Here is a 12,834-nt window from a genome sequence, read left to right on the forward strand (position 1 = left end):
ATATACAAGGTAATGTAAATAAATTATGGAAGATCTATAAGGTAGCCATTATTAACTTTTTTTTACATATAAGGGAAATGAGTCTGTGAAGAATTAGGTAACTTTCTTAAAGGTCAAATATTTAGTTAATAAATAGCACTGCTGGAGTATAAACTCTTAAAGGCAGGGGCTTCATTTTGTTCACCGTTGTAGTCTCAACACTTAAAGCAATGACTAGACTTTAAATATTTGTTAAATGAATCCAATTCCTCTCCTTTCATTCTCTCTTGAACTCAACTACAGATTTTTACTCTTATCATTTCATCAAAGCCACTCTTATTAATGTTCCTGATGACCTCGCTGTTGTTAATATGCAAAGGTTCATTCTCAATCTTTTCTAACATGACTTAACAGTTAGTCAGTTCCCCCTTCTTTGAAATATATTGTTTACTGACTTCCAAAAACAACACATTGCCTTGTTTCTTCCCCTTCCTCCCTGGCTACTTCTCAATCTAAGATTTTCTTCTCATTTTCCCAGCCTCGGAATACCGGAGTATTCCCAGGGCTCCTTCTTCAGATGTTTTCTACTTTCTATTTATGCTCACTTTCTTTGTGATATCACCCAGTGCCATATCTTTAAATACCATTTAGACTGTAGTAATTACCAATGCATATCTTTGTCCTGGACTTCTCCCCTGAACTCCACTTTAATATGTTAGATGATTAATAGATTGGTATGTGAAGCTTAGTATGTCCAAAACTAGACTTACTCTTCTACTCTTCAGTTAGAAGGGTATAACTAATTCATACAAACTCAACCCTTCTGGTTGTCTAGGCCAGAAAACCTTGGCATCATCTTTGACATCCAGTATATTAGCAAATCCTGTTAGCTCTGTCTTCCAAATGCTTACTGAATCTGATCAATTCTCACCTCTTTTGCTATCATTCTATCCAAGCCAGAATCCTTTTGCAGATTTTGTTGTGATAGTTTCCTAGCTGATTTCCCTGCCACTGCCCTTGGCTCCTCTAAAGATTGTTTTCAACATAGTAGCTAGGGATCCTATTAAAAAAAAACAAGTCAGGGTGTATTTTTCTCTGCTCAGAATAGAAGCCTAAATTCTTAAAACCTACCTTTTTGACCTAATTTCCTAATACTCAGTCCAGCCCTCTGGCTTCCTTGCTATTAAATAATATCAGTCATGCCTTCTACCCCACCTCCCAGGATCTTTACATTTATTGTCCTCTCTTTCTGGAATACTCTTCCCACAGATGTCTCCATGACTTAGGTCTTGTGATCTTTACTAAGGTCTTCAGGTCTTTACTAAAGTGTCCTCTTCTCCATGAGGTCCCACTGACTGTCCCATTTAAAATACAGATACTTCCCTGCATGCCTTTCCCATCTCACCCATCAGCACTTATCCCATTTCTTGTTTTATTTCTTCCCCAATTAATTAAGATTCTTTGACATACTCATGTATTTTACTTATTTATTTTAGTATGTGTGTATTTTAAATTCTCTCCTTACTAGTATATAAATTTTACTAGAATATTAAGTTCCACAAGGGCAAGAAATTTATTCATTTGTCTATCCTCGTTATTCATGTGTCCATCTCCAGAACAAATGAAGCAATGAGTGATTATTAGAACTAGAATTTGAATCTAGATCTGTTTGACCTCATAGCTAAACTAGGCTATCATTTGGTTTATGTGTATATGTTCTTTGTTTGATATACACACACCCCTATGCCAACCCACCCATACTCAAAAGCCTTTCAAATTGATAAAGTTGTGTAACTTTTATGCATGTGTAATGAACAATCTGGATATATTTAATACTTAATCTTACAGTGACAATGACTACTGCATTCTGAAATTTACCTTCAAATATAGCTGTGGCTTATATTTGCTTTTATTACTTTTATAAAAGTTATATGTGTATAATGCTACTATATATAATGTGTTACTATTAATATATATTATGCATATATATGTATGTGTGTGTGTGTATATATAATTTTTTAAAATAGGTTATCAGGACACCCCATGGTAGAGACTTCGATGACTCTTTGGAAAGATGTGAAGAATATTTGAGCCCAAGATCATGTAGCAAGCCCCAACATTCAGCGAGGACCTTGCTAGTCCATTCAGCACCCTCAACGATGCCGAAGCATTCTCCAAGCCCTGTGTTAAATAGAGCTTCTCTCAGGGAAAGGTAATGAATAGTCTCTATTTTTGTACTAGTCTTTTGAATAATCAGCTTTAGAAAGGGAAGGCAGCAATTATTCATGTGAACTGATTATTCGTAAAAGTATAATTTGATTTTAAGGTTTCCTTAAATTGCTTTTGTTTAGAATATACTATATGTTACATAATGTTAAATATTCCTCACTAGCCCAGTTCTCTAGAAATGAGTTTATTAACCAGATATGGGTCACATTAACCCTAATTAAATATTATAGTTCTTAAAAGGGAAAAGTACACTATATGATAGTTTATTTTAGTAGATTCATAGGGATTTAATGTTATAGACATGCCTTAAGTATAAAAATAGCATAGGTATTTTTCATTTAGTCATAATGGTGATTTATATATTGTTGGTAAATGGCATCTAGTTTTCTCAAATAACCTCCCCTCAACTCTCTAAGAGAATCTTAATCATGTAAGGATTCCAGCTCTCCCTCTAAAAATGTTTTGGCAACCAAAGTTGGATACTTATTATGATTTGGATGTGAAATACATCATTCCTTTTCATATTTTTAAAAATCTAAGTTGGAAATTCCTTGCCTGTGTCATAAATAGCAACATGGAAAACTATGATTTTGTCATAAATTGAAAAAATCAATCCTGATTTAAAAAATTATAGAAATTTGAAGACCTAAGAGATAATACTGTCAACAACCTATAAATTAGTCTGTATTTATAGATGGCATCAAAAAGCTAAAGTAAGTACACTAAATTGCTATAGTGTATTAAGGCCATCAGATATAATTAAGAAAGATTTAATTAACTGTAGAGAGTATATCAAAAGTTCAGCTCAAAACTGATGATTTGAACAAGAGTGTGTTAGTTTGGACACTGAACAAATAGGTTTGTCTTTTTCTTCATTACCTTGTAAGCATTCAGAATGGATATATTGGGGCATGTTGAAGTCCCCAATCCTGAGATATGTAATTTTTATTGATACTGCTTCTAGTCCAATAGAATCATGCCTGAGGGGATCATTGAATCATTGGCATAGGTGCGCGCACACGCGCGCGCACACACACACACACACACACACTTTAAAAGTTTAAGAGAAACTCTTGAAGAAAGGTTTTTCTGCTGAAGTTTACTAATTTGTACCTCAGTATCAGGGGATTTTCATTGATTTCCGCATCTGCTCAGATGTTCAGACATATAGTTGGTACCACTTTCTTTTTACTTACTTTTAGAATTAAGCTCTTGTCATTTGTTGATTGGCTCTTTTGCCATATCTGTAAGTTTTCCAGAATTTTTCAACCTATATTTCCTTGGATATGTTTTTATAAATACTGTTTTATTTTTCTACCTTTTCACGTATTTTGTAGAACTCTCCAGTTGCAAATCTACCACTATAGTACAATATCAATTTTAGTCCTGTGTTACTTTATCCTTGTATACAATTTTGTTCCAGCTATTGACTCTTGCCTAGGTTAACAAATTCTCCATTTAGGTCATATTAAAAAATTCTTCGTTGAGGATACCTAAAGTCAGCTATTTCTTTATTCTTATTTCAGTGTAGGAGGTGGCTTAGAGTAGATAGAGGCATTTACACATTGTTTTCACTCAAGATAGTAGATTCAGATAAGTTTTATTGGAAAGAAATGAGTGATTGTAATATTAAACATTATCTATTTTACCTATAACTTTAAGAAGTTTTAAAAATTCTTTTAAAATAGAAGAATGTAATGGTAATTTAGTTTTGAATTCATCTAAATAAATTAATTAACATTTTATTGTGTACTTTCTAGGGCAGGCATAATAAACTTTTTTACTTTCACTGAGGCAGAATACCACCACCTCTATTTTGAGTGTATTTTCTAAAAAAGATCTAGATTTAGTCTATAAAGGAAAATAAAATCTGTAAGATATACTGCTAGGAACAAACACATTTCATTATTTTTAACACTCAATACCACATCTTTAAATATAAAACATTCTCTAAAAAACAACAATGATCAATCAATCAATCAATCAATGACATTCTCTATCTGGCGTTTTCTGGGTCACTGAGCAATAATATACTTGCAGGGTATTTATACAATTTATTGAAATCAGTAAACAATTTAAACCGATGAAAATGTAGATTATATCCCAGGGAAAATTGGGAGTTTTACCTGGAACCTGTATGACAGAACATATAGCTATAGGAGTTTATCTGTTTAAATATTCATTGGAATTAAATAAGTTTGCTCTAACATTGTAGTAAAATGCTGACTCTTTAATCATATATGTGAATAAACAGATTTTTAAAAACATTATCAATGACTTAAACAAAAGAATTCCTTTATTTATAGTAAAGGTGCTTTTTGCTTTGAGCCCATTTGAAAAATTCCTCCAATAAAGTTAGAACATCATAAAATAGTTTCAATTTTTATTATAAGTGTTATATTTCACAAGCGATTTTCTTCTCAATGTATAAATATTAATATTGTGATTTAAAATTTATAATAAGCTCTAGAGTTATTATTAAAATTAGACTAAGAAATACTAGCAAATCTAAAAAGGAGCTGATATTCTTTTGAATCATGCTTAAAGTTTTGATTTTTGTAAATGGAGTTAAAGACTGGTAGGCAAGCATTCCTTATACCACAGCACAGACTAGTGGATCCTCTAATGGTATCATTGAAAAGATCCAGTGGATCCTTGGAGCTACATAGGTGCATCTCACATTTCCAAGATGTGCTTACATGTATTGCAAATATTAAAGTCTGACAGTACATTTGCATAGGTGCAGTGGGACTTGCTTTTATTCATGCAGGAGATTAAAATTTAGGTATACTTGATTATCCATTATTGATTGTGTTCTTTAAAGTAGGTTATATAAACCATTTATCCTGCTCAGTAGTTTATACATTGCTTAAACATGTATAATTGTAACTTTTAAGAATAAACAAGGAAGAAAAAAAGGCAAAGGTTTAAGCAACATATCCACATTTTACCTATTTCTTTATAAAGAAATTACAAATAACACTTCATATAGATGCATTATAATTTGATGGAAATTTTCATTATTATATATAATAAAGTAGCTTAATTATATCAATGTCAATTTTGAATTTGAGAAGGGCGTAAGAAAGAGAAATGGATGCTTTGTTTCTTCTTCATCATTTCAACCCTCAGACTCTAATAAAAGTCATATTTTTCAATACTTCTTTCTCTTTTAAGTGAATTTATCTCATAGCAGAGACTACAGAGGTGATATCATCTGTGTTAAGGGACCATTTAATTCCTATGGTCCTCTGTATTTTGAAAGAAGAACATGATTGGATTCTAAATAATATTTTCATCTATTATACATATTGTTTCATTTTGTAAAAGTAATTTTATTTTTTTGTATGCAGAAGGGGATTTGTTTGACATAGTTTGAGAGTATGATTAAATTAAAAGAGAATAAGAACCGATTTTAAAGGCAATGTACATGCAATTGTGTTAATATGAAAATCTATATCTTTAATTAGAGATAAAGCTCTAAATAATTATGTATGGAAATCATTAAAATGGTCAGATATATAGGTATGTTCTCTCCAATGGATGCCAAACTTTACTAAGACTATTTATTGAACATATTGTGAAAACTTAATAGTATACCTGAGAATTAGTACCTGATATTATGTTTCGCCCCATCCTTAGTCAAAAGAAGAAAATACGTTATTTTAATCTTCTATATGTTTTCACATAAGGATAAGGAAAAAAATGACTTTCAATGTCTGGTGTTTGGAAAATTTGAAAGATTTATTTTCTTCTCCCTCAGATTACCTCTTTTTTTTTTTTAATGTCTGCAGGTTCCATTCTGATTGGTGTTCACCTTCAAACTGCGATGAGATCCATGACCGGGTAAAAAATGTCTTGAAATCACATCAGGCTCACCAAAGACATTTATGTGTTAGTTTCTAAAATTTTCTCTTGAAGGCTATTTATAATAGGGCAAGAAAACCACCTCAGATGCATAAAGCTTGCAGTATTTAGTCACTGAGAAGAAAGAAAAAGGAAAGCAATTTGATGGTTTTGTTAAAGGCAACATATCTTAACTTCCTGCTTGACCTGAGTCACGCAAAATGTTTGACTTAGAGTGTCTGAACTATAAACAATGTTACTGATAATTATCTTATAAAGAGTCAGTATGGCCAGGCACATTGACTTATGCCTGTAATCCTAGCACTTTGGGAGGCTGAGTCAGGAGGATTGCTTGAGGCTAGGAGTTTGAGACCAGCCTGAACAAGAGTGAGACCCTGTCTCTACAAAAATAGAAAAATTAGCTGGGCATGGTGGTGTGTACCTATAGTCCCTAGCTACTTGGGAGACTGAGACAGGAGGATCACTCAAGCCCAGGAGTTTGAGATTGCAATGAGCTATGATTGGGCCACTGCACTCCAGCCTCCTAAATTTCCAGCCTTGAACTCCTGGACTCTAGCAATCCTCCTGCCTCAGTCTCCCCAGTAACTACAACTACAGGTATATACCACAATGCCCAGCTAATTCTTAAAATTTTATGTAGAGATAGGGTCTTACTATATTGCCCAGGCTGGTCTCCAACCCCTGGCCTCAAGCAATCCTCCCATCTCGGCCTTCCAAACTGTCAGGACTACAGGCATGAGCCACCACACCTGGCAATCAAAATTTTTTTCATATTTTATTTTCCTTTTTATTAACTTGCTATTCATTTTTCATCATTCTGTTATTTGTTTTAAAGTATTTCTTTTATGACTTCCCTAATAATATTGGAACATGAAATCATTTAACTCTTTTTAAATTTGCTTCCTTTTTTGCATATCTATGATCATGCATTTTAATTCTACATATATAAAATACATAAGAAATTATTTTTATTAATATAGTAACATTTATTCATTTTAATCACATATTTACTATTATTCTTTATTCCTTCCTGCAGTTCTCTCTTACCATCTGGGCTCTAGAATCATTTTCCTTCTATTTAAAGAATTCTCTTTAATAATTCTTTTCATGTCAGAGTCCTGGATAGGAGTTCCGATTTTGTTTGTGTGAAACATCTTGGTTTTGCTTTTCTTTTTAGAAGGATTGTTTTACTAGGTAATAGAATGCTATATTTAAAGTTATTTTCTTTGGCATTTTAAATAAGCCATTCCATTATCTCCTGGCTGCTTTTTTTTTTTTTGAGACAGAGTGTCACTTTGTTGCCCGGGCTAGAGTGAGTGCTGTGGCATCAGCCTCGCTCACAGCAACCTCAAACTCCTGGGCTTAAGCGATCCTACTGCCTCAGCCTCCCGAGTAGCTGGGACTACAGGCATGTGCCACCATGCCCAGCTAATTTTTTCTATATATATTTTTAGTTGTCCAGATAGTTTTTATTTCTATTTTTAGTAGAGACGGGGTCTCGCTCAGGCTGGTCTCGAACTCCTGACCTCGAGCGATCCACCCGCCTCGGCCTCCCAGAGGGCTAGGATTACAGGCGTGAGCCACCGCGCCCGGCCCCCTGGCTGCTTTTGTATCTTGAAAAGTCAGCTGTTATTCCTTTTAAGTAATATGGGTTTTGCCCCCCTCAGTTGCATGTAAGATTTGCTCTTTGACTTTGTGTTTTGTAGTTTTACTATGATATACCTACATGTGGTTTTCTTGATTTATTTTTTCATTAGGTTTGCAGAATTTACGTCTTTTATCAGTTTTGAAAACTCTTAGCCATTCTTTCTTTAAAGATTGCTTGTGCCCCAATATCTCTTTGTTCTTTCTCTGGAGCTCCAGATTACACTTATGTAAGATCTTTAGCCTGTGTCTCATGTGTATCTTATACTTATATTTGTATTTTTTATTCTTTTTTTCTCTCCAGTTTGGATATTTTCTTTTAAACTGTCTTCTTATTTGCTAATACTGTCTCCTGCTATGTTTACATTGAATGTTAAAACTATTTGAAATGGACCAAATACATGAAAGACACACACTACAATAACTAACTCAAGAAGAAATAATCTCAGTGGTTGTATATCTATTAAAAAAAACTGAATTTTTAGTTACCAACTTATTAAAAAATTAAATTCCAGGCCCAGATGGTTTCTATGGTAAATTCTACCAAAACTTTAAGGAAACATATTATCAGACTTTTCACACTCCTGAAAATATTAATAGAAGGAAAACTTCCAAAGTCATTTTATAAGGTCAGCATTTACTGTAATGCTAAAACCAGATAACAACATTGCAAGAAAAGAAAAATATAGACCAATGTCCTTCATGACCACATATTGAAAAATCCTCAACAACATATTAGCAAATCAAGTCCAGCAGTATATTAGAATGAAAATACATCATGATCAAGTGGATTCATTCCAGAAATGTAATGTAAATTCATCATATTAACAGATTAAATAAGAAAAGGCATATTTCTTCTCTGTGTAGTTTAAATAGACACAGAAAAAGCATCAAGCAAAATTCAACTGCATTCATGAGAAGCACTTTTAGTAAAGTAGATGAGAACTTCCTATGAGCATCTATGGAAAACTTACAACTAACATTATATGTAATGGTGAAAGACTGAATGCTTTCCTCTAAAGTTCAAAAACAAGGCAGGGATGCCTTCTCTCATCATTCCTTTAACATCGTAATGGAAATCTTAGACAATGTAATCAGGCAAGAAAAATGAAAGGCATAAAGATTAGAAAGGAAGAAACAAAACTGTATTTGCAGAAGATATTATTTATATAGAAAATTTCAAAGCATCTACAGAAAAGATCCTAGAAATAATAAGTAAATTTAGCAAGGCAACAGAATACAGGAAAAGACCATTTCTTTGCTATATACCAGCAATGAGCAATTGGAATTTTAAATGAGAAAATTCATACCCTTTACAATAGCACCAGTCATTAAAGTGCTTAGTTAAAATTCTAACAAAATATGGTGTAGGATCTGCATGCTGAGAACTACAAAACACTACTGAAAGAAGTCAAAAAATAGAGGAATAAATGGAGTGATAATATCATATTCATAGACTAGAAGATTTAATACTTAAATCCCAATTTGATCCTAGTTTTAATGCAATCTTAATCAAAATCCCAGGATTATTTTTTATGGATATTGACAAGCTTATTCTAGAATGTATATGGGAAGCAAAAAACTTGAAAAATCAAAACAATTCTGAGAAAGAACAAAGCTGGAGGACTCATTGCCCAGTTTTAAGATTTTTTTACTATAAAGCACAGTCATGAAGTTAGTGTGGTATTGATGAAATTATAGATACATATGTCAAAAGAATAGAATAGAGATCCTAGAAATAGACCCACATAATTATCACAAGCTACTTTTTAACAAAGGTACAAAGTCAATAAATAGAGCTTTTATATTTGTAATCTTTTCAACAAATGGTTCTGGATAAAAACAAAATAAGCAAGCCCCTTGACACATAATTCAAAATAGATCATAGACCTTAAATGTAAAGCTATGAAACTTTTAGAGGAAAACATAGCATACAATCTATGTAATTTAAGTTTGGCAATGAATTTTTAGATATGACACCAAACACACCACCCATAAAAGAAAAAAATTTGATAGATTTCATTAAATTAAAAACTTTTGCCCTGTGAAAGACACTGTTAACAGAATAGAATGACAGGACATAGTCTGGATAAAGATATTTCAAATCACATATGTAAGGACTTATATTTAGATTATATCCAGATTTTGAAAACAAATCTTCAAATTCAACAATAAGAAAATAAATAACAATTTTTTAAAAATGGCAAAAGACCTGAATAGACACTTCATGAAATAAATACATAAAAAATGCTCAATAGTCATCATGGAAAAGCAAATTAAAATCACAATGGGACACCAGTACACACATATTAGAATTGTTAAACAAAAGCAAAACAAAATAAAAAATATGCTGGCAGGGATATGGAGCAACACAAACAACTCTCATTCATTGCTAGTGGAAATGCCCAATGGTATAACCACTTTAGAAGACTATTTGGCAGTTTTATGTAAAGTTAAACATGTACTTATCATATGATCCAGCAATCCTACCTAAGTATTTACCAAAATGAATTGAGAACTTATGTTTCCACAAAAATCTGTACACAAATGTGCATAGAAACCTTATTCATAATCACCAAAACTGGAAGCAACCAAGATGCCCTTTATTGGTGAATGGTGAGCAAACTATGGTATATCCACCCATTCAATAGAATACTACTCAGCAGTAAAAAGAATGAACTATTAATTCATACAACATGACAAATCTTAAATTTAGCTTGTTAAATGAAAGAAACCAAATCCCCAAAGCTAAATATTGTGTGATTTTACTTATATGACATTACTGAAATAACAAAAGCTAGGGGAGGCTGAGAAGGTTAGTTACAAAACAGACCAACCTCACAGGGAAATTTTTATGGTTAAGGAACTATTCTGATTTATAGTGGAGTTATCAATACACAACTTTATGCACTTGTCAAAACTCATAGAATGGTTTTTACTATATGAAAATTAAAAGCATGATGTGGCTTCCAAGGATAATAAATTAATATAACAGTATTAAGAATGCAAGACATGTTTAAATTAGCTGACCTAAATAACTTTGGAATATGTTATTTCTAATGGATAAAGTAAAGCTAAAACCAAAAAGGACTACATAATCACTATATTCTCATTCAGGGGTTAGCAAACTTTTTCTGTAAAGGGCCAAATAGTAAATACTTTTTACTTTTTGGACCATGGGGTCCTTGTCACCACTACTCAGCTCTACTGTTGTAGTACGAAAGCAGTTATATATAGACAGTATGTAAACAAATGAGCATGTCTGTGTTCCAGGAAAACTTCTATCTAAAATGTGAATTTCATGTGAATTTCCATAAAATATTCTTTTTTCCCCAGTCATTTACAAATGTAAATTCTACTTTTGACTTTCAGGCCATTCCAAAACAGGCAAAGGGCCATATTTGCCCTGAGGTCTGTAGTTTGCTGATCCCACTCTAATAGATAAATATGTTTCATACAGGGGTATGGATTAGCAATTCTGAAAATACATGTGTATGAGAGTTAAACAAATAAGTAAATAAGTCGTAGATAAAGACAGCCAGGTTTCTCATTGTCAGAAGAAGTTACAAAGAATCCAGGAGGATAAAGTTTAGAATAAACTTTATGATCTTGGATTAGAGTTTAAGATAACAGTTTTAATTCATGTTTATTTTAAAAATATATACAGATAGATTGATTCAGAAGTAAATATAGATATGAGTATACACATGGGTTAGTGCACACGCATATTTCCTAGCTCTGTCCTTCCTGAGGACCTAGAAGCAATGACAGTAACAGTGAACCATGCAGCTCCCAGATCTTGGTTTACAAATACCTTTATTCCATAAAAGTTACTAGGACTTTTGTAGCAATGGATAATTCCTGGGCTGGCACAGGGAAAATACAAGATTAGTATGGAACTTCTTGTAGTGTATAAAGTGAAGAATTACTCAAAAAAAAAGTGAAGAGAAATTAATTCAAGATAGATAAAAGACTTAAATGTAAGACATGAAACCATAAGAACTCTAGAAGAAAATGTTGGAAAAACTCTTCTAGATATTGGCCTAGGCAAATAATTTATGAAGAAGACCCCAGTGGCAGTCACAGAAAAGAAATGGGACTTGATTAAATTAAAAAGCTTCTGCACAGCCAAGGAAATAATCAACAGAGCAAATAGACAACCTACAGAATGGGAAAAAATATTTGCAAGCTATACATCCAATAAAGGGCTAATAACTAGAATCTACAAAGAACTCAAGCAAATCAGCAAGAAAAAAACAACTCTATTAAAAAGTGGGCAGAAGACATGAACAGAAGCTTTTCAAAAGAAGACACAAATGGCCAATAAACATAGGAAATAATGCTCGTCACTAGCCATCAGGGAAATGCAAATTAAAATCACCTTACCCCAGTCAGAATGGCTTTTATTAAAAAGTCCAAAACAGTAGATCCTAGAGTGGATGCAGAGAAAGGTATGCTTATGCACTGTTGGTGGGACTGCAAATTAGTATAACCTCTATGGAAAACAGTATGGAGATTTCTCAAAGAATTAAAAGTAGACCTACCATTGGATCCAGCAATCCCATTACTGGGTATTTACCCAAAAGAAAAGAAGTCATTTTATCAAAAAGACACCTGCACTTAAGTGTTTATTGCAGCACAATTCACAATTTCATCAACTCAAATGCCCACCAATTCACGAGTGGATTAACAAAATGTGGTATATATATACCATGGGATACTTAACTCAGCTATGAAGAAGGATGACTTAATGCCTTTTGCAACAATATGGGTGGAACTGGAGACCGTTATGTTAAGTGAAGTGTCTAAAGAGTGGAAAAACAAACACCACATGTACTCACTATTAAATTGGAACTAACCAACCAGCATGCCCGTGCACAGAGGGAAGTATAACTCAACGGAAATCAAGCAGGGGGTAGGGAGGAGGAGGGAGGGCGGATGGGCGAAAACCTACCTAACGGGTACCATGAATGCTATCTGGGTGATGGGCACACTTATAACTTTGACTCAAGCATTACAAAAGCGATCTATGTAACCAAAAACATTTGTACCCCCGTAATACTTTGAAATAAATTTTTAAAAAGAGTAAAACAAACAAAAAAACCCAATCATCAA

The 12,834-nt window shown here is 32.9% G+C and overlaps 1 protein-coding gene across 2 annotated transcripts in view; it reads left to right on the forward strand.

Moving 5' to 3' along the window:
- The window catches only part of SPATA6 (spermatogenesis associated 6), a 108,537-nt gene that overhangs the window by 73,650 nt on the left and 22,053 nt on the right, over positions 1 to 12,834 (forward strand). Inside the window, exons 10-11 of one of the 2 annotated variants that reach the window (XM_045548078.1) lie at positions 2,007 to 2,191; positions 6,003 to 6,102. In XM_045548078.1, the coding sequence (XP_045404034.1) occupies positions 2,007 to 2,191; positions 6,003 to 6,102 (285 nt within the window). The remainder of the gene's footprint in view (positions 1 to 2,006; positions 2,192 to 6,002; positions 6,103 to 12,834) is intronic. The other variant, XM_045548080.1, reaches the window with a different exon arrangement.

This window comes from Lemur catta, chromosome 3 (genome assembly GCF_020740605.2).
Source record: "Lemur catta isolate mLemCat1 chromosome 3, mLemCat1.pri, whole genome shotgun sequence".
NCBI lineage: Eukaryota > Metazoa > Chordata > Mammalia > Primates > Lemuridae > Lemur > Lemur catta.